This window comes from Lagenorhynchus albirostris, chromosome 3, assembly GCF_949774975.1.
Source record: "Lagenorhynchus albirostris chromosome 3, mLagAlb1.1, whole genome shotgun sequence".
Classification (NCBI taxonomy): Eukaryota; Metazoa; Chordata; class Mammalia; order Artiodactyla; family Delphinidae; genus Lagenorhynchus; species Lagenorhynchus albirostris.
In genome coordinates this window covers 110,432,621-110,452,077 of record NC_083097.1, presented here as the reverse complement: position 1 = coordinate 110,452,077, position 19,457 = coordinate 110,432,621, and the positions used below count along the sequence as shown (strand labels likewise).

Sequence of the window (19,457 nt, the reverse complement as noted above, 5' to 3'; positions counted from 1 at the left end):
TAGGTCTCACATTGCTTTCTTTTTTGTTTGTTTGTTTGGCTTTCTGTCTGCTGGCCTGATTGGGTGGTTTCTGTTATTCTGTCTTCCAGGTCATTTATTTGTTCTTCTGCATTATTCATTCTACTATTGATTGCCATTAGCTCAGCTTTCATCTCTGAAAATGAGTTTTCTAATTTTTCTTGATTCGTCTTTATAGTTTCTAGTTCCTTTTTACAGTATTCTGCATTTCTGTCAATAGCCTTTCTTAATTCCTTTAATATTTTCATTATCTCCTTTTTGAAATCAGTGTCTATTAGACTGAAGAAGTCTGTTTCATTATTTGTTCCTTCAGAGAAATTCTCTTGGTCTTTTAACTGGGAGTGGTTCCTCTGCTTCTTCATTTTACTTATATTTGTCTCACTCTGTGAGTTTAGGAGAAACAATTGTCTACTGTGGTCTTGGAGGACTATTTATATGTGAGGGTGCCCCTGTGTAGCTTGTGTGGGTTTAATATATTTGGTGCGAGGGCTGTGTTTAGTATGGGTGCCTGTCGCCTCTTAGGGAGTGCTGGTCATTATCCCCTTGAAAGGGAGCGTACAGATGTGGCAGCTGGTTCCCAGTCCTGGGGTTCTCAACAGCAGTGGCGGCTCAGGCACGTCCCCAGAGCACATGATGGAAGTGGATGTAGCTCCTAACCACTCCTGGAGTCTGCGAGGGCAGTGGCAGAGGCTCATGACCACTCCTGGTGTTCAGATGAGCAGCAATGATGGTTCACAACTGCCCTTGGAGCCTGTGCAGGCAGTGTCTTGCCCCCTGCAAGGGTGCACAAAGGGAAAAGGGCTACAATCTGGGTCCCACCTCACCTTGGGCACCCCCCAAACAATGGCAACAAGCCTCTAAGGCAGCCCAGATTTCCTCTGTGTACACCCTCAGTTGCGGTCACATAGGATTCCAGCCACCCCAGGCTGTTTGCACACAGCCAACCTCAACCCTCTCCCTGATTCTGATCTCTGAAGCCCGAGTTCCAGCCTCCAGCCCCTGTCCACATGGACGGTCGCATCTCTCAGGCTACAGAGTGCAGGGCAGCGGCACTGACCATCTGTGTAGTTCTCCCTCTGCTCTGGCTGCCACAGACTGGCTGCTGCATTCTCCTCTGAAGCTCTGAAGCTCCCCTTCTGTCCCAGCCAGTCTCCCTGCCAGATGAGGGGACTTCCCAGGGTGCAGGAACCTTTCCTCTTCCACAGCTCCCTCCCAGGGATGCAGGTCCCATCCCTATTCCTTTCTTGCTTTCTTTTTTTTTTCCTTTTCTCTTTTCCTACTGGTTACATGGAAATTATTTTGCCCTTTCAGCAGTCTGAGGTCTTCTGCTGGCGTTCAGTAGATATTCTGTGAGAATCGTTCCAAATGTACATGTATTTTTGATGTATTTGTGGGAGAAGTTGAGCTTCATGTCCTACTACTCCACCATCTTGATCCTGAATGTCTCCACTTGCGTCTTGATAGCGCTCCCCTGATATTCTCTCCTGGCATCTTGTTCCTTCTACCTATAGAGCATATGATACTGTGTAATTTATTTACACATTCTCTCCCATCCCACCCTTAGATGCCCCCTCCCTTGGGCACAGAGTTTGAACACTAATAGTGAAAGCAGTAGTAATAGCTATGGGATAAGGGAATGAGATCCCTGGACAGATGTTCTGGGGATTGGAACAGAAGTTAGATCTCCTCTTGTCAGACGATTCTCAGAGGCTTCCTGACCTGAATGGCTTGCCCTCCCAACAGTCCCTTCCACGTCTCATTACAATTTCCTCAGTGGAAGTAAATTAACTTATATTTCTTCCTCTTAGTAGGGGGGTGGGGTGCAGTGTTATGTATTAGGTAATCAACACCAGGTGCTATAGAAACCCTAAAATCTCAGCGGCATAATGCAGTAAAGACTGACTTCTCACCCTCATCAGGTCTGATAGGGTCAGGCAGCTCTCCTCAAGCAGCAACTAGGAGACTACTTTGTTCTTTGTTCTCACAAAATGCTTCGCCATACAGTCTCCATGGAAGGAAATGAGAGCGTGGATGATAACTGCATTAGTTAGGGTTCTCCAGAGTACCAGAACCAGTAGGATGGATGGATGGATGGATGGATGATGGATGGATGGATGGATGGATGGATGGATGGATGGATGATGGATGGATGGATGGATGGTGGATGGATGGATGGATGGATGGATGGATGGAGAGTTATTTATTTTTAGGAATTGGCTCACATGATTATAGAGGCTGAGAAGTCCCAAGATCTGCAGTCAGTAAGCAGGAGGCCTAGGAGAGCCAGTGGTGTAAGTTCTAGTCTGAAAGCCAGCAACCTCAAGACCCAGGAAGAGATGTTGTCTTGGTTCAAGTCTGAAGAGAAGAAAAGACCTATGTCCCCTCTTGAACCAGTCAGGGAAAAGAAACTCTCTCTTACTCAGACTTTTTGTCTTATTCAGGTCTTCAGTTGACTGGATGAGGCCCATGGACATTAGGGAGGACAATCTGCTTTACTCAGTCTACTGATTCAAGTGTTCATCTCATCCAGAAACAGTCTCATAGATACACCAGAATAATGTTTAACCAACTCTCTGTGCACCCCATGGCCCAGTCAGGTTGATACATAAAATTAACCATCGTAATGACTGCTTGTGTAGCCAGGCATGTTCAGATTCTTTTGGTCAGAACCAGTCATATCACTGCATCCTGGCTTCAAGAGGGGCTTAGAAATAGTCTTAATGAGTGCTCAGAGATTGGAAAATGAACCAGCATCTGCGAACACATAGCATGGCACCCTCGTGCTGGTTAGATAAAAGCTGTCTGCTCTCCACCAACAGCTTGTCCAGGAGATGCTAGATCCAGTCTTTGACATCTGTATGAATTTTTGCAAATTCCGAGTAACTAGTATACAATTACCTAAGATAATACATTCTTTTCCCTACAGTCACCAAAAGACAACTTTGGTTAAAATACTTTCCTTTTGCAAATATCTTGAGCAGAGGTGCTTCCATCCCCTTTGGGAGCCAACTTGGCAGGGTGTGGGAAATACCTAGACTGGCTGGCCTGGCCGAGGCTCCCCCAGGCCACAAAGACCAGCTAGGGAGGCACCATGGAGGCCACGCACCCTGCTAACCAGGAGGCCCTGGGCTTTAAACCTTGGCGCTGACCCCATGCTTCCAGTGATGCGTCTGCTGCCTGCCACACCCGTGGCACCCCAGGGCACCCTGAGACAGTGGTGTCACAGTCTCTGGGCGCTTAGCTCACCTCTAACCTCCCCTCATCTGCCCACAGTAGTCACAGTGTGGTTTAGTTTTCCCAAAGCCAAAAGGGTTCATTGGCCAGAGGAGGCAAAACAGAGCCCTAGAGCTCAGAGGATGCCCAGCTGACCTGCCCCGCCCAGGCCTCTCCTGCAAACAAAGAGAAGGCTGCACCAGACTGGGGCTCTTTGGGAGCAGGACATGGGTCTACCTTCTGCATCCACCCCTGCAGGGCCCACCACTGGGCAAACAGGGAGCTCTACCAAAAGAGGGCGGTCAGACTCTGCAGTAGCCAAGGGCTCTGCCCCAGGGTCTGTGGACAGGCTCAGGGGCCTGCTTTCCCTCCGTATGACACTCGTCCCCTTGCTGAGCCAGGAGTCGCAGGTTAGCAGGCTCTGGGCCTGTTCTGCTTGGTAGCATATACCCACGTATCCTGGCAAGTGCTCAGTATATAACTGTTGAATGAACACTGCCCTAATCACTCACTTGCTTAAAACGACTTATTAAGCCTTTTTGTGTGCTAGGAATTGTATTAGGTGCTGGGATACAAAAGAAATAAAAGACATATGGTCTCTGTCTTCATGCAGCTTATAAGGGTGTCTGTTTACCTCAGAGAGTAGAACTTAATAACTGAACTGCAGAAATGGTTGAAGCAGCCCCAAACAACATAAGTCAACTGAGAAAGGAAATTACCCCCAGATCTGGAGGTAACTTTTTTTTTTTTTTTGCCACGCCACTCGGCTTGCGGGATCCTAGTTCCCCAACCCGGGCCCTTGGCAGTGAAAGCATGGAGTCCTAACCACTGGACCTCCAGGGAATTCCCTGGAGGTAATTAACTAGTGAGTTTATTACCATCCCCAAAATGAAGTAAGCAAGAGGGAATCTGACAGTGGCACAAAAATGAAATCTGATCATGCATAAAAAAACAGGAAATTTTGGATGAGTGCAAGTCTGGCTGGTCCAGAGCCACCTGCCCAGGCCGGACACACCCCGGTGTTCCAAACATGCGTGTCAAGATGAAAGGCCCCAAGACCACCTGTTCCCAGCCTCCCACCCACACAGTCTCAGCAGATGTTTGAAGGGAGCCCAGAGAGGCAGGCTCTGGTGGAGGGGAACAGGGGAGGCACGAAGTACCGCCATCACCTCCTCATGGGGCGAGCTAAAGCAGCCCCACCCTGTAAATGACAAGGGAAGCCATCAGGCCCAGGGGATGTTAGATGTTGCCTGTCCCCTACTTGGTCAGGTGACCTTAGCCATGCACACTCTACCCTGGTTTCTGTTCCACTCACCAATTTCACAGTGTGGCCCTGGTCACAGGAACAAGACCAGATTAATAGAGTCTGTCACACAGGGCCACATCCCCTTTGGCAACTCCCAGGCCGCCCAGGGAGAGGGTGTTCCCCGGGTCACGGGGGAAGCACATTACTGCGGGAGGAGAGCCGTGCGCAAAGAGGCCACCACTGCAGAGAGGTCTCTAAGCGCCTGGTCTGCGGTGTCTCTCCAGGTCTCCCGCATTTCTAGCCAGCCCCTGAGCCCAGGTTTGCCCTGAGCCTAGCTCAGTCAACACAGGGATGTGGGGGCTGGTAGACTGAGGTTTGAACAGTCTTTCCACCAAGAGCATCATTTGAAAACTGGCAAATGTCCAGGTAGGAATGTGTTCCATTAGTGCATTTCTAGCGTAAGAAAACTAACGCCAACTTGACAGGAATTTAAGAAATTTAATTTCTATTGCTGTGAAGCACCAGAAGCCTGCTTGAGAGGGTGCTGATGGGTTTATGAGTGTCTCATTGAGTTCAAGTCAGTGTGAGAAATAGCGCCTGAGATTAAGGGAAAGCTGTAATAGGAACTAAAACCCAGTTCTCCCACAACTCAAGTTTTATGGCCTCCTGCTTCTAGGCAGGGTGCTTGTTCGCTTGCTCATGTTGGGCCCATTAATCCCCCATGCTGCCTCTTCTCTCCAAGCTCCAAGGAGCAGGGAGAGCGCATGTGTGGGGAGGAAAGTGAGGGCTGTGTCTGGAAAACCAAGGGTGTTCCCACTGTGGTTTGAAGGGCCTAGAGAGCCAGGGAGGTGTCTCCCTGGACTGGACCTGAAGCCCACCTGCCGTGTGCCAGGCACTGTACTAGATACGGGAGGGCCAAACAGCACTGCTGGGACCCCCTGCCGACGTGCAGCCTGGTGAGTGTGATCTCGGGTGGCCTTGGCCTGCGGCGGCTCAAAGCAGGATCTCAGTTCCCCGACTGGAGACTGAAGCCAGGCCGCAGCAGTGAGAGCCCCAAATCCTAGCCACTAGACCACCAGGGCCAGTGGTTAGTGACAAGGTCAGCTTTGGAGAAAGGAATTTCAACAAAGAGCTGGAAAGTAGTGAAACAAGTAAAGTGTTTATTAGGAGGAAAAAAGTATGTGTGGATAGACTCACACAGGTGGGCTCAGAGAAAGAGTTGCACCTTTGGGGTAGTTTAAATCACTTATATGGGGAAAGTTCTTCTGGTTTCCTCTGGCCAATCATCTTGCTTTGCCTGGCTCTGAGTCCATATTTGGTCTGACTCAGGGCCCTCCCCTGTGTGCGTGTGCATCTCTTAGCCAAGATGGATTCCAGCGCAAGGGTTTCTGAGAAGTTGACAGAATATATTATGGTCTGGCGCCCCCTCTCTTCTCTGATCTCTGAGGAACCTTTCTGTGCATGTGTAGTTTGAGCAATCTCCTTGACCTCAAGAATGAGAAATATGTAGTCTCTTTATTTTTCATCCAAGCAGGACTCAGCTCCTCCTTGCTCCTGCTATTATCTTTATCTTGGAGTTTCTGTCCATAGGGGATAGATTCCAGCTGCTCAGCCTGGGGCCCATCTTTTTCCTGCCTCAAGTGAAGCAGGAAGGTCTCTCTTGTGCTGAGCGACCCACGCTGACTTTGACAATCATGGCAATGCTACCTGAGCCTCTTCATCCCAGGAGGAATAAAGAAAAGCTGACTGATATCGGAAGGCCTAGCCCATAGGGAGACAGATGTCCCAAGCCCTGAGGAATCCCCATTTCCCTTGCCTTCCTTGAATTGCCTACACACCAGGCAGCCTTCCAGTGCTGGTTCTTATAGTGAGGACATTGTCTCTTTGTGTCCACCTCTGCCTAGCAGAGCCAGACAAGCTCCCCACCCTGGCCCTCCCTTTCCAGGGACACCAGCCTCTTTCTACAGATTCACTGTCACCCCAGACCTGACAGGAGCCCCCACCCCAGCCCTCTGTCACTGCCCCCACCATCCTCTGGGCACAAGGCATATCTTGTTGCTTGGTCCCCCAGAAATCTAGGGACGCTTCCCACGGAGTGGCCCATGGGACCACAGATGGTCAACACCATGGGAGCAGCAGAGCCACAGCCGAGAGCTGGAAGGATCCCTTGTCGGCCCTTCCACAGGCTGCTCCCTGGAGGGCTGCAGTGTGGCTTCTCCGCCTCCCTCTCCTGTGACACTGGGCCCCACCAGAGCAGAGTCCAGGTGCAGACATATCTGAGTCCCCTGCTCTACAGACGTGCCTGGGCAGGGGTGGGGTTCAGCCCACAGTTCAGTCAGTGTGTTCACTGAACATGTGAGAGGGCCATCTACGCAAATCCCAGGCTGCCTGGCCCTCCTCCTGTCCCCATCACCATGGGAGGCTCAAGAGGACTGTGGGGTCCGCTCAGCTCTGCCACGCCACCGCCACAAAGCCCTTCCAGATCACTCTCCAAAGAGGGGGCAGCTGGGGGGCAGACGGTGGTAACTGAAATCAGGTTTCCTTCTGATGACTCTCATTGTCTTCACAACATGGCTTCAGCCACCATCCCATCATCATCTTGCACCATGTAGAGGCTTCCAGACGGGGCTGTGAAGGAATGGAGGGGACCGAAGGGGCCCTTTCAGTGTTTCTGTGGGGGTCACAGGGTGTTGATCTGCCCAGCACACCCTTTCTGTCGTGACATCTGACCCCACCCCCAACCACCCAGCACCCAGCCCAGAGGTGCCCACATGGCCCAGGCCTGTGGGTCGATCAGTACTGCGACTGCAGAGTACTCCATCTACCTGGCCTGGTTGATTGCTTCAGGGAAGAACGCAGGAGATGAGTCTGGGCAATTAGATTCCCCCCGTGCTTTTTGGCAGGGCTGTCAGGAAGGATCTGGGCCCTTTCTCTGGGATCCCGTGTACAGGAACAATGTGAGGGTGGGGCCACCCCTGGACATCTTGCAGCCACGCAGAGTGCGCCACTCTTGAGGGACTGGATGCTTGCAGCCTCCTCCACCCCCTTAGATTTTCCAATTACAGGCATTAAGATCATCTCCGTTCTTGTTTTTCTCTTTTTTTTTTCCCTAGGCTAGTTGAGCATTTCTGAGAGTTTCTGTTACTTAAGGCTGAAACGATCATGATAAGTTCACCAGGATGATTTCTTTCAATCTTCACCCAATGTCTGTCCAAGTGTCTCCTTATGTGAAGACTTCAGAGTCCCAGAAACATCCCATGAGGTCATCCTGGAGATGGGGACCAAGAGTGTGAGAGTCTCAGAATAGACAAGTAGAAGGTGCCAAGTAGGCACAAGCTTAGATCCCAAACCACAATGGGATGGGGACCAGTGGGTACCATGTTGAGTCGCCTGGGAGGAGAAGGTGGGGCAAGGTCAGGGACTGTTCTCAATTCACGGTGAATCTGTGGGTGATGGGGAGCCACTAGTAGCTTTGGAACAGGGCTGTGATATATCTTGTACTCCAAGTGGTGACCAGGACACTCACGGGCAGAAGGGGTAAAGTGGAGGGGTGACCATACAGGAGGCTGTTGAGGACCTGGATGGAGAGGGATGGGAGGGTTCCGGGGGTATCAGGAGGGAAGCCCCTGTGGGCTTGGCACCTGTTCACGCTGCCACTTGAGGCGTCACTTGGACCATCATGGCAAGTGGGCAAGGAACAGAGGCAGGTGGCGTTGAGGGAAGCAGCAGCCGGGCAGCTCCTGGCAGGACCGGGGAGAGTGAGCAGGGACGTCTGCTCAGAGGCGTGCGCTCCGAGTCCTAGAGCCTGAAAGCCAGCCGGGCCCCCAGAGCCCTCCTAGCCCAATCCCTCATTATATGGATGTCTAAACTGAGGCCCAGGGACAGGAAGGGACTTGCCCGAGGCCACTCGGGTGTCACCAGCAGAGCTAGGCCTGGAGGCCAGGGTGTCCAGAGCCGTAGCCAGGCATCTGCCCAGTTCGCTCGAGCCCCAGGCCGTGATGCTGCCTCATCTTTCCCTCACTGGGAAATCACCCTGGGAGATGGGGCCTGCCGGGGAAGACGTGTTGAACAGTAAATAACCAAGAGTGAGGAGCAGTTCATTTGCCATAAATACCTCCAGAATTTTAAAAGGATCTGGGGAATATTGACATGGACGAAATCTAATAAAACATTCATTTAATTAAACTTTAAATGACCCAAATATTTGCTGTTTGGTTAATATTTGTGTAGCTGACAGGAGCAGAATTATGATGGTTTTGTCAGTACTCATGCATTCTAATTTTGCATGAGCCTTTCCCGTGAAAATCACACATCTTCAGACATACAGATGTTCGAGGGTGCACTCGTGCACTCAGGAAAGATGCGGGAACCAGATCCCAGCGGCGGATGGCGAGCCACACAGGCTTCCCACTCGGGTTGGTTTGTTTGTGTGTTTTTAGCCCTGTGCTATAGTCTCCTCCAGCCATTTTTTCTACAGCTGTTTAAAATGGAAGACTTTGGGGCCGCGTGGAGGAAGGGGCTCCTACACTGCACGTAATCTTACATTCCCATGCTCCTGGACTGGTAATTAAGGCCCCTGGGACCCCACCGACCACACTGCCTCCCCTCCCCACCTGCACCCACATTCTCCCTCTCCATCTCCCCATTCCCGCCACACCCCAGTCTTTTAAGGCAGTGGCTCTCAGGCCTCAGGTGCCACAGAAGCCCCTGGATGATTGTTAAAACCTGATGCCCATCCTGCCACCAGACAGTACCAGCCTGGGCTCGAGGAGCAGGAGTCTGCGTTTTGATCAGTTGCCCCCGAGATGAGCTGCAGGTGGCGGGAGGAGCCCTACCTGGAGAAGCAGCGTTCTGGAGCCCAGGGGAGGTCCTGCTTCCTCTGAGGGCCCCTCCCTGACTTCCCAGTTGGCCTTTTACTCTCACTGGTGCTCATACATGCAAAGAAAACATAGGTTCCTTTTGTAACATAACTGACTTCACACACCCCACCCACCAGCCACTGGGAGAAAAATGTCCCTAAATGTTCAGTCCATTGTAAAGCTTAGTCCGAGCTGATCATTTTAACAGTCCACGTAAGTAATGCCCTGGCTAATAAAAATGCTTTGTGTCTCCAATTCCCAGCCCCCCAAGCTGGTTTCTGAGTGTAGAGGGAAGCGTGCGGCTGTCCACTGCCACCTCTGGTCCCCACCACAAGGACCCCTGGCCGCACTGTCCACGGGCACCCGCGGCAGAGGTCAGCCCTGCTGTGCTTTTGGTCTGGACACTCTCAGCCTAGTGGAGTCCAGAGTCCCCACTGGCATGATGCGCCCTTGAGGTCTGGAGGCCGTTCCGTCAGGCCCAGGTCTGAGAGTCCGATGCAGTCCTCAGGTACAGAGGCCCAGAGCACACCCTGACCCAGCCAGGAACCTCTGGGCCCCTCCATGCCGCGAGGGACCGAGGGGGCTCTGGCAGACGAGCGCAGGCCCTGGCTCTCTGCCACATCTTTGTGGTCGCCTGAGGTGGTGGGGTGCAGGCCGCTTGAGGGAGGGTTCAGCCTCCTCCTAGAGCCCCCCGTGGTTCCCCTCACCCGCACACCAACAGGCATGCTCTCTGCCCTTCCCGCTGTCTCCCTCCTTCTTCCCACACGCCTGGGACGAGGGGGGCCTTCCACACCCCCTCCCACTTGCACAGAGCACGGAGCCTTGTGGCTTTTCTGAGGAGGAAGAGTTGTCTCCTCTGCACTTGGGCACAGTGGGAGCTAAACTATTTTAGCAAGTTCTTCTCTCCCTCTCTCTACCCCTCTGAATCTCCAAAGCCTGGCTCTTGCTACAGAGGGTTAGCGGCTTCTCTGCTGGAGCAATAAGCCTCATGACTCAGAGGTGGGAGGGCAGCAAGCAGAACATGATTTAAGAGGGAACTTGAAATGCATCACTTTAATGTTTGTAAAATATTACGCCGGTTGCGTCTGCATCAGTCACTCAGTGCTTATCTTTCCTCCTGTGGCTCCTTCAGCGGGAGTCACATTTTTCCTCTGTGTGATTGCCCCTCTCCACTGGCCTGTTGGCTCTTTTTTCCTTCTTTATTTCCATTTTTCATCAATCCATCCATCCAACAAGCACTGATTAAGCACCTAGTGTATATCTTGTTCCTCTTCGTGGGCCCAGGGCCAGGCCGCTGAATGTGTGCAGAGGAGAAAGGGCTTTGGGGCTCAGGATCAGACCTTAGCGCACCCGCTTTCACTGCACCTGCTTTGCGGCGCATGGCACCTACAGCTGTTTTTGCTCCCCTTCCCCTCCTCCTTGCCCACACACACTGGCGAGAGGGTGTGAGCACAGGTGTGCTGCCTGGTCACAGTTCAGAAGTGTCCCGCGGAGTCACAGAGCTCAGGTCCCAACTCTGTGCCTTTCTCCACACCTGTCAGGCCCCCAGGTCCCAGCGTCTTGGCTGGCATCCCAGAGTAACACAGGCCCCCAGAGCCAGCCCCCTCCCCCCACTCATGCTGCCTCTGGCTGCCTCCCCAAGCTCCCCCAAGTAGATTTGGGGGCAGAACAGCGGAGGGGTAGTCCAGTCCGTGAGCTAGTGACGCCCCTCCAAGCCTCATCCCCTTTTGGCATTTGAATACCCTGAGTTTGATTTTTTTCTTTAATCCTGAATTTCACAAGGCCTGTGATTGCAGGGAGGTATTTTAGACCCTTCCTCTCTGTCTGATGGATGCTCAGTCTTAATGCCAGTTATCAAGTGTAAAATGGCAAGGATTAATCATTTGTACAGCCTAAAGTACACTTCAAAAAATTAAAGGCTGCAGTGCACGGTGGCTGAGCAGAAATCCAAATCCAAGTTCAGAGAATCCTTAGACAGAAACAAACCTTCAAAGGTCAGCCAGTTCATTCCCCAGACTTCAGACAGTGCAACCTTTAATTTGCCCCCAGGTAGACGAGAAACCTGTCGGCCCAGCCAGCAGACCTTGACAGCACTTGGCAAGGCCCCGACTCCAGGGGGCCTGGAGAGCACAGGGCAGGGCCAGCACACCTGGCTCCCTGGTTTCGGAGGGGCAGCCCACACTCTTAGCTTGACTCACAGATCCACAGCCCAGATGCTTCCCCTACGCTAGCTGTGGTTCCTGACCTGATTTGCTTCAAACAGCCCTTTGAGCATTTAACGTAAGTTGTGGCCCCTCTCCCAGGAGGTGTGTCCATCTGTACATTTAGTCAGCACATTGTGGACAATGTTCCTGCCCCCGGAATTTGCCCGAGGCCCCTGACCTGCAGTAGATCCCTGTGGCTGTATCCCTTCAGGTATAGACTCCATCCCCTGGGCCTACAGCTGACGGTTTCTCCTTTCCCTGCAGAGGTGGTACAGCTCAGCCTCGCCCCTGAGGAGAGGGTCAGTGTGGCCACAGTGACCGTGGGCCTGAGCACAGTGCTGACCTGCGCTGTCCACGGAGACCTGCGGCCGCCCATCGTCTGGAAGCGCAACGGGCTGGCCCTGAACTTCCTGGATTTGGAAGACATCAATGTAAGTCACCTGGCTCTGACTCTGAGCTCAGACGCACCTCCCAGGGAAGCCAACTGGGCAAGATGCCGAGATGCCATGTGGTAGCTGGAGGGCCAGAGGGCTTTCTTTTCACATCCCACGTTGGTGCCATTCAGCCTGTTGTCTGGTGTCTGGAGGTGTCAGTCCCACCTCGTGCAGAGAATAGGATGGATGGTGGCTGCAAGCTGCTAGCCCGCCCCAGAATAAGGTGAACAGGGGAGGCGCGGTGGGCAGGGCAGGACATCTGGCGGGGTGCCCCCCAGGAGAGACTCTGGACCCTGAAGCTGGGGAGGATACAGACAGCTGGACGCCGAGGAGGGGCTATTCCCTGTGGAGGGCAGAGGTGAGCCTCTGGGCTGGGTTGGCTGGAGGGCAGGGGCAGCAGGGTGGTGAAAGGAAACAAGATCAGGCCAGAGGGGCCTGCCCAGGAGCCTTGTTTGCAGGGAGAGAGAGTATGGATGTGATGAGTTGAGCAGAAGAAGAGAGCTCCAGAGCTCTCACAGCCTAACAGGAGCAACGGGGGCCTCCTGGGTTCTGAGGGCGCAGGCACCCCGCACTGGGGTCCCAGCATCACCCCACTCTGCCTTTATGACTGGACAATTTCTTAAACTGATCCTCAGTGAGTTAATCTATTAGAAGAGCAACATTATCGGTGCCTCCCTTCTACTGGCCTTGAGGAATAAAGGGATTGAGTCAAGAATACGCACTGGCCCTGGTTTGGCACAGGATAAGGTGGCTTCCTGGGAGTTCATGTGAGAAGATGGAGTGATGTCACCCACACAGGGTGCTGCCAGGATGGCTGACAGGTCTTGAGCTACTGTGACAGGAATACAAGTTTCAGGCAGAAAGGGGGCAGCCCTGGTCTCCTTGGCTCAGGACAGGCCAACCCAGAATGGGCTGCTTGGCTCCAAGAAGGAAGACCTGTGGGATGAGTGGTCAGTTCCTGTAGCCGCTGTGAGGTGGTTAGGGAGGTGCTGGGGCAGAGGGAGCTAGCCTGGGCCGTGTGACCCATGAGATGGACTAGTACAAAGGGCAAGGGACCAAAAAGAGACCAATTGGTTTGCTTAGATGCAACACCAGTCCAGCCATCAGCCCTGCCCCGCAATGCAGTGAGCATCACAGGAGGCAGTGAGCTCCCCATCCCTAGAGGCATACAAGCTCAAGCAGGATCATGGTAAACAATGCTGCTAGCCACAAGAGGGCAGCTAAACTCCATGACCTTGAAGATCCCTTCCAACTCTGAGACTGCTTTGTGGGGAGAGAGGTCCAGCGTTTAATCCTGCAGGAACCACAAAGTTGGAATTCTGCTGCTCCCTAGACCCCTCTGGATGTGCCCTGGAGAACACGGGGGAAGCAGATGGGAAGAGGGGGTCACTCTAGCGTCCCACCCTGGGCAGAGCTGGGCAGAGTGCCGTTTCCCCACCTTTGTCACACCAGGCAGGATGGTTTCCTTGCAATTTCCCCACTAGAGTGAGCATAGCCTATATCCCACCCATCTCTGAATGTCAGTACCAGCAAGCCTGGTGGCTGCGTGATGGTCAGATGCTGGGTGGGCAGAGTTCTTCATCTTCTGAGCCTAAGGTGCCCAGGGCTTGTCTGCGACCTTAGCAAGGGAAGGCACTGTCCTGTTTGTAAAGACTAGGGTGTATGTGTGTGTGTGTGCACGTGCACGTGTGTGCACTGGGGCGCACATTTGTGTATGCATCTCCTTCAAGGTGGGTTGCCAGCTTTTAACCATGTTTGGCCAGTAGTGATTAATTCAGAACTAGGTCAGGTCCTCCTGTGTCTGTCTGAACATCCATGTGCATTGCTTGATGCTCTATTTAAAGACATTAGAAATAAAGGCAGACGCAGAACTCCTCTTAATGCACTTGCCAGCGGTTAATTAAATTACTCTGAGTGTCTTTCCCCTCCCTCGAACATGCCTCCAGCACCAGCTCAATTGAATTTCTACTTTTCACAGGGAGGTTAGCAATTTGGGTAATTGTGGGTGCAACTGGAGATTAATGGCCTCTTGTTACCTCCCAGGAAACACTTGCTGCTCTGGGCAAGTCAGCAGCCCACAAGCAGGCAGGGGCCTGTGCTTCTCAGAAACCCCAGCGTGAGGGTGCAGGGCAGCGCCAGCCCCACAGGGGTCCTTGCCCGATGCATGCAAGCACACACACACACAACACAACACAACACTCACACAACACGCTCACACACACACACACACGCACGCACGCACGCACGCACCTGCCTTTAAGAGGGGAGGGACGCAGCACAGCCTACTCATGAAGGGCCAGGCTCTGGGGTCAGAAGGACCTGGGTTTAAGCCTCAGTTCTGCCACTTACTAGTTGAGCGACCTTGGAAATAGCACTTGACTTCTCTAGGCCTCAGTTTCCTCCTCTGTGGAAAAGGGATAAATAATAGATCCTGCCTCATAGGGTTATAATGAGGATTAAGAGACACATGAAATTCTTAGCATATAATGTTCCATGCTAACTATTATCACTCTCATTTTCACAGTATTACTAATTATTATTATTATTATTACTGCTCCCACCAGACAACACTCTCAACCCCTTGCAGCCCGAATCCCCAGACAGCAGCCAGCGCAGTGTGGTGAGGCTCCCCGTCGGGCGGGTGTGACCCTGGGGTGCCCCTGCTGCCTGTAGTCGCCTCGATTCATCCGGAGGGAGACGCTGACCAGCCGCCTCCGACAAGTCCAGGGCCGCCACCTTCTCTGAGCCTGCGGGGAAACGGGGATGAGGCTGTCCTCCTCGCGTGGGCATTTTCAGACTGAGCGTGTCCTAGGACAGTGAGGAGAGCAGCCCCAGGAGGACATCAGGCTGGAGATGGGTAGAGCTGGGTCCTCAGGATTCTCAGGGCATTTCTGAAGCAAGATCGGTCAGGGGAGAAAAGCCCAGGGGGGCGCTACCCTGGTCGAGCAAAGATTGGGGATCGAGGGGGTTCATAGAGCCCCCCAGCCTGTGGCATCTCAGCGCCCTCCCCCACCTGCCACAGTCAGAGATGAAACACGATCACAGGCCTTGTAATGAGCAACTGGCTCCGAAACGCTGCACAGACAGGGGAAGCTGATCAGCTTACAAAACCCAAGGCGGGCAGAAGTGTGGGCCTCCTTTCTTTGTCATTTGTATGAGACATCTTGATTGGCAACAAAATATTAATCACTTTTTCACTACTCTCTTAATGAGAGGCTTTCATGAGCAACAAAATATTAATTTGTCTTATCTGTTAAGAATTCTGTTAATGAATTCAGTCACAGAGCTATTACAGAATGCCATGCTAATGACACATGTAATTAAACTTTTCTGACTTGCAAACATCAAGGATGCCTCACGCATCAGAATAATATTTGATCAGAAAGTAAATGTACCCTTGTGGCCCGGAGCCAAGCAAGAAGGAGCCACTTGGATTCCCCAGTGAGCAGTATCGCTGTCAGGAGTCACCAGTGTGTACACGGCCATCCAGATGGCCTACGTGGGGAGCCATCCTCTGCATTCACGTAATAAGTGCCTGCGAGTGGCAAGCCCTGTGGCAGAGCGTGGAGCAAAGACATTCTCCCCGGCCCCGAGGGGGCAAGGTAGCACAGACCTGTTATGCCCCGCCCCTGGAATGCCTGAGCCCCCCTCTGCAGGATGCCTCAGCCTCACTGCAGCACAGGCCACGAGGGGCCCTGCCTCAGCCCCACCCGGGAAAACAAACCCCCCAAGCAGAGGGCAGCACTAGGTACCAGGAGTGCACAGGCCTCCAAGACAGGTGCTCCCCAGGAGGGGCGGGAATTCTGCCTCACCTCCCGGCAGCGGGTCTCTGGACTATGATACCTCCCTCTGTTTGGGTGATAAGAAATCAATAGCTTCTGCTCACGCACGTTCCCCAGAGCTCACAAAGGGCGGCCTGTAATTTGCTTACTTCCTGGCCAGCTGCTGGGCTCTTTACAGAAGCAGTGGTGGGTCTGGCGGCTTCAGACCTGGCCCTGTGGCCCCCACCTCAGCCCTCAAGGGCCCACGGCCACTGCTCTAGCTCAGAAGCTGCGGGCAGGGGACAGGCACAGCAGCTCCCTGAGCACCACCTGCCCTGATCTTGGGCCAGGCCGCCGGCCAGGAGAGCACCTATGCCGGCGTGCCTGGGCGAGCCCGCACCCCGCAGGCCATGCACTGTGTGCCTGTGGTCAGCATGGCCAGCCTAGGGCGCTGCCCTGCTGTGCCACGTGGGGGAGGGCAGCCCGTCGCTCTGGAGGGCCACAACCAGAGTCCGTGGGGGAAGTGTACCCTCAGGAAGGACTCTGCCTTAGGAGGCAGGGAGATGCCTCTCACCACCGGTACCCAAGCGGAAAGGGGACCAGCCAGGTGCCTCCCGAGGGCTCTCTGGGCTCTGGGGTTATACAGTGCTGTGATAAGGAAATTGTGTGGGAAGCAGGGACGTGTGGGGCATGAGAGCCCTGCACAGGAGCCAGGAACCTTGCTTTTTCACCTGGACCTCAGATCCTCCATCTTGCCTGTCTCCCGAGGCCTGTCCCCTGAGACAGGCATCGGGGCTGGGGTGGGGGCCCATCTCTGAGGCAGGTCCATACACTGCTCGCCCTACCCTGGGCTCCACACTAGGTGTCCTTGAGGTGAGGGGGGAGGCTGCCTCACTTTCTGCAGAAGTGGAACCCATCCCAGGCTGCAGCGCCCTGCCCAGACTACACAGTAGCTACTCAGGAAGTAAAGTGACCGTCCCCAAACCCAGTCTTCACGCCCTGCCCCAACAATGTCAGCTGCCCTCCCCTCATAACTGTCTTCCTCACTGTCCCTTATATCCCCAAGGATAGGTGCTGCCCATCAGGGGAGGAGAAGCAGGGAGAAGACATCCCCAAAGTCCCAGAAAATAGCTGACTCCTGAATCCTTGCTAGCGTTAATGCTGGTGTTTCTACCATCGGTACTAAGCCACTGCTGTGTCCAGGAGCCAGTTTCCATGCTAGTCCACTCACAAGCATTTAATCCTCATCGCAGCCCTGTGAGGCAAGTGGGGTTCTGTTAGTCAGAGGGTCCAGGAACTTGCCAGGGCCTGCAGCCAGCCTGCACACCCCAGCCAGAGCTCCCCGGGTTCCTTGCTCTTAGGACACAGCACCTAGCACCAAGCATTGCCAAGGCCTCGCCCTGGGGCAGCTGGGCCTGCCTCCTGCGTCAACAGTAACCGCTGCAGTGTCCGAGCCCCAGTGGATGTGTCCCCTCCTGGTGCAGCCCGTGTGTCCGGTGCTCCAGGTCTCGTTAGCCACCAGCCTCTGCTACAGCAAAGAGAAGGCAGAAGGCTCTGAGACCAGCACGTGGAATTGTTTGGCCGAGATATTCTCAGGGAGAGGAAAAATTTTTCTATTGTATTCTTCTTAAAAAAAAAAAAAAAGGCTTATAGCAAACCCCATATATTGCAAATGACTTGAAAAAGCCACTCTTTTTTTGCTGTTTTTTTTCTTTCACCAAATCTCCCTATTGGGGGCTTTCAGATGTCGGCAGGCAGAGTACAGTGACAAAAGCAGAGAAACAAAACCCATTAAAAGAAATTATTTGTGGCAGTGTTTGAAGGATGTGTTAAAAGATTCTCTTTTTCCCCATGCCTATATGGGGAACAAATAACTCTAATGAAGCATATGCTCTTAGCCAGCTCTTCTTTGGAAGTGAGTTATTAAAAAGACCAAAAGAGAATGATTTAAGAGCTCATGACTCATTTAATTCTTATTGTCTTTGTATGAACCAGTCATGAATCTATTGTAAAAAGATGAGAGGCGTTTGATTAGCACGGAGAGCTGTTTGCAACATGCGAGACAGTGGTTGTAGGTTCTGCATTAAAATAATCTCGTTAAACGCTTGGGTACATTTTGTTTTAAAATCTTGGAAAACAGTATACTTGAAGCACTCAAAGCCTTTGGCCAGCTCGTGTCGAAAACCCTGGTTACAGATGAACAACCGGTTCTTTTGAGCTTTGGATGAGCTCAAACCACAAGGAGAATTGGCCAGAGCTCTCCAAGAGACAGGGCCCGGGCCCATGGTACATCAGCCTGTGGAACTCGTGGGGGTCTCTGCCCTCCCAAATACCTCCACTGGCCTTTGCTTTCTCAGTGGCCTCCTCAGGATCACCCCTCTTTCCCCATAGTGTTACCGACCAGGGTTCTTGGCCTCTTTAATCAACAGAAATTGATCAGAGGCCAGACAAGAAATTCAGGTAAGGCTTTATTGGGGCCCCTGCTGCAGCAGCGGGGAGCGAGAACAAACAACAGGTTCCCTTGCTGACTCACTAGCTGAGCGGGGTGGAACCGGCGAGCTTGTTCTTTATATGCGGTGAGAGTAGGGATGTGTCCAGGGGGGTCAGGCTGGAGGGCCAGCTTATGTGGTTTGCCCACCCCTTCGGTGGTGTTGTGTGCAGAGGGCATGCGCAGTACCCTGCTTTTGCTCCCGACCCCTTGGTTTTGCTCCAGGCTTTTCAGAAGTGGCAGTTGGGTTTTTTGGTCTCTTTGTATCTTTCGTCCAGAATTTGCCTCAACGGCAGCATGCACGCAGTTATTTTTAGTCCCACACAGTTTCTTTGTATTCTGTTGCTCGGGGAGAGGTGTGTCCAGGTGCAAGCACTGCAGCAAAGGGGCCCAGGTCCCAACCTATCTCAATAGTACTAGCTTCAAGGCTTTACTTGTGCTCAGTGACCTCTTCTGGCCCCATCTCAAAGGTACAGAGTCCCTCAGGAAGGTTCTGATCCAGCTTCCAGACCCTGAATGCAGAGCCCCAAGCCCTACGCAGGGGAGCTCACATTCAGGCTGTTTTCAGGCTTTATCTTTTAAGAATGATACTGTGGTGAACATCCTTATACACACCTCTTTGCACATTTGTGTAAGCAGCCCTGTAAGATAAGTTCTTAGAAGTGGAATAACTATATCCAAGAGTGGACATGTTTTCAGTTTTTATGGATATTGCCAAATCTCCCTCCAAAAAAGTTGCACCAGTTTATACTCCCTCCAATGGTGTATAAGATTTTTAAACACCATAGCAGGAGAAAATTCCTGATTGCAAGCCTTGTTGGTCCCTGAAATGAGCCATGGAAGGAAATTTAATCAAATCCTCCCTGGGGTGTTTCCGGAACAGCAAGAATGCCTGTCAGCTGTCTTGGCTGGGAGTGTGATCCAGGTTAGAGGAGCTGGTCGGCCCTCTAGGCCTGGGGACTCATGATGCAAGGGGCCCCCGGGGGGAGGGTTGCAGGGTTCCCAGATGAAGGCAGCAGGTTCGAGACGCTGTGGAAGTTCAGTTGACCCTGCAGTGCAGTCTAGCGCCTGAGTCCCTTCCCACCCAGGCTGGGCACACGGGGCTGATCGGTTAAGGATCCGAAGCCCCATTCAGGGGCTCAGGCCTGCAACGCCCCGGAAGGCCCCAGGAGCTGCCACTCATCCACATGATAGACTCTATAGAGTCCTGGCCAGTCAAGAGGTGTCTGCCCTC

General features: G+C 52.9%; 1 protein-coding gene across 1 annotated transcript in view; it reads left to right on the top strand.

Annotated features, from left to right (window-relative positions):
- FSTL4 (follistatin like 4) overlaps positions 1-19,457 on the top strand; it is a 441,369-nt gene that overhangs the window by 364,179 nt on the left and 57,733 nt on the right. Inside the window, exon 7 of the mRNA XM_060146246.1 lies at positions 11,805-11,971. Within this exon, the coding sequence (XP_060002229.1) occupies positions 11,805-11,971 (167 nt within the window). The remainder of the gene's footprint in view (positions 1-11,804; positions 11,972-19,457) is intronic.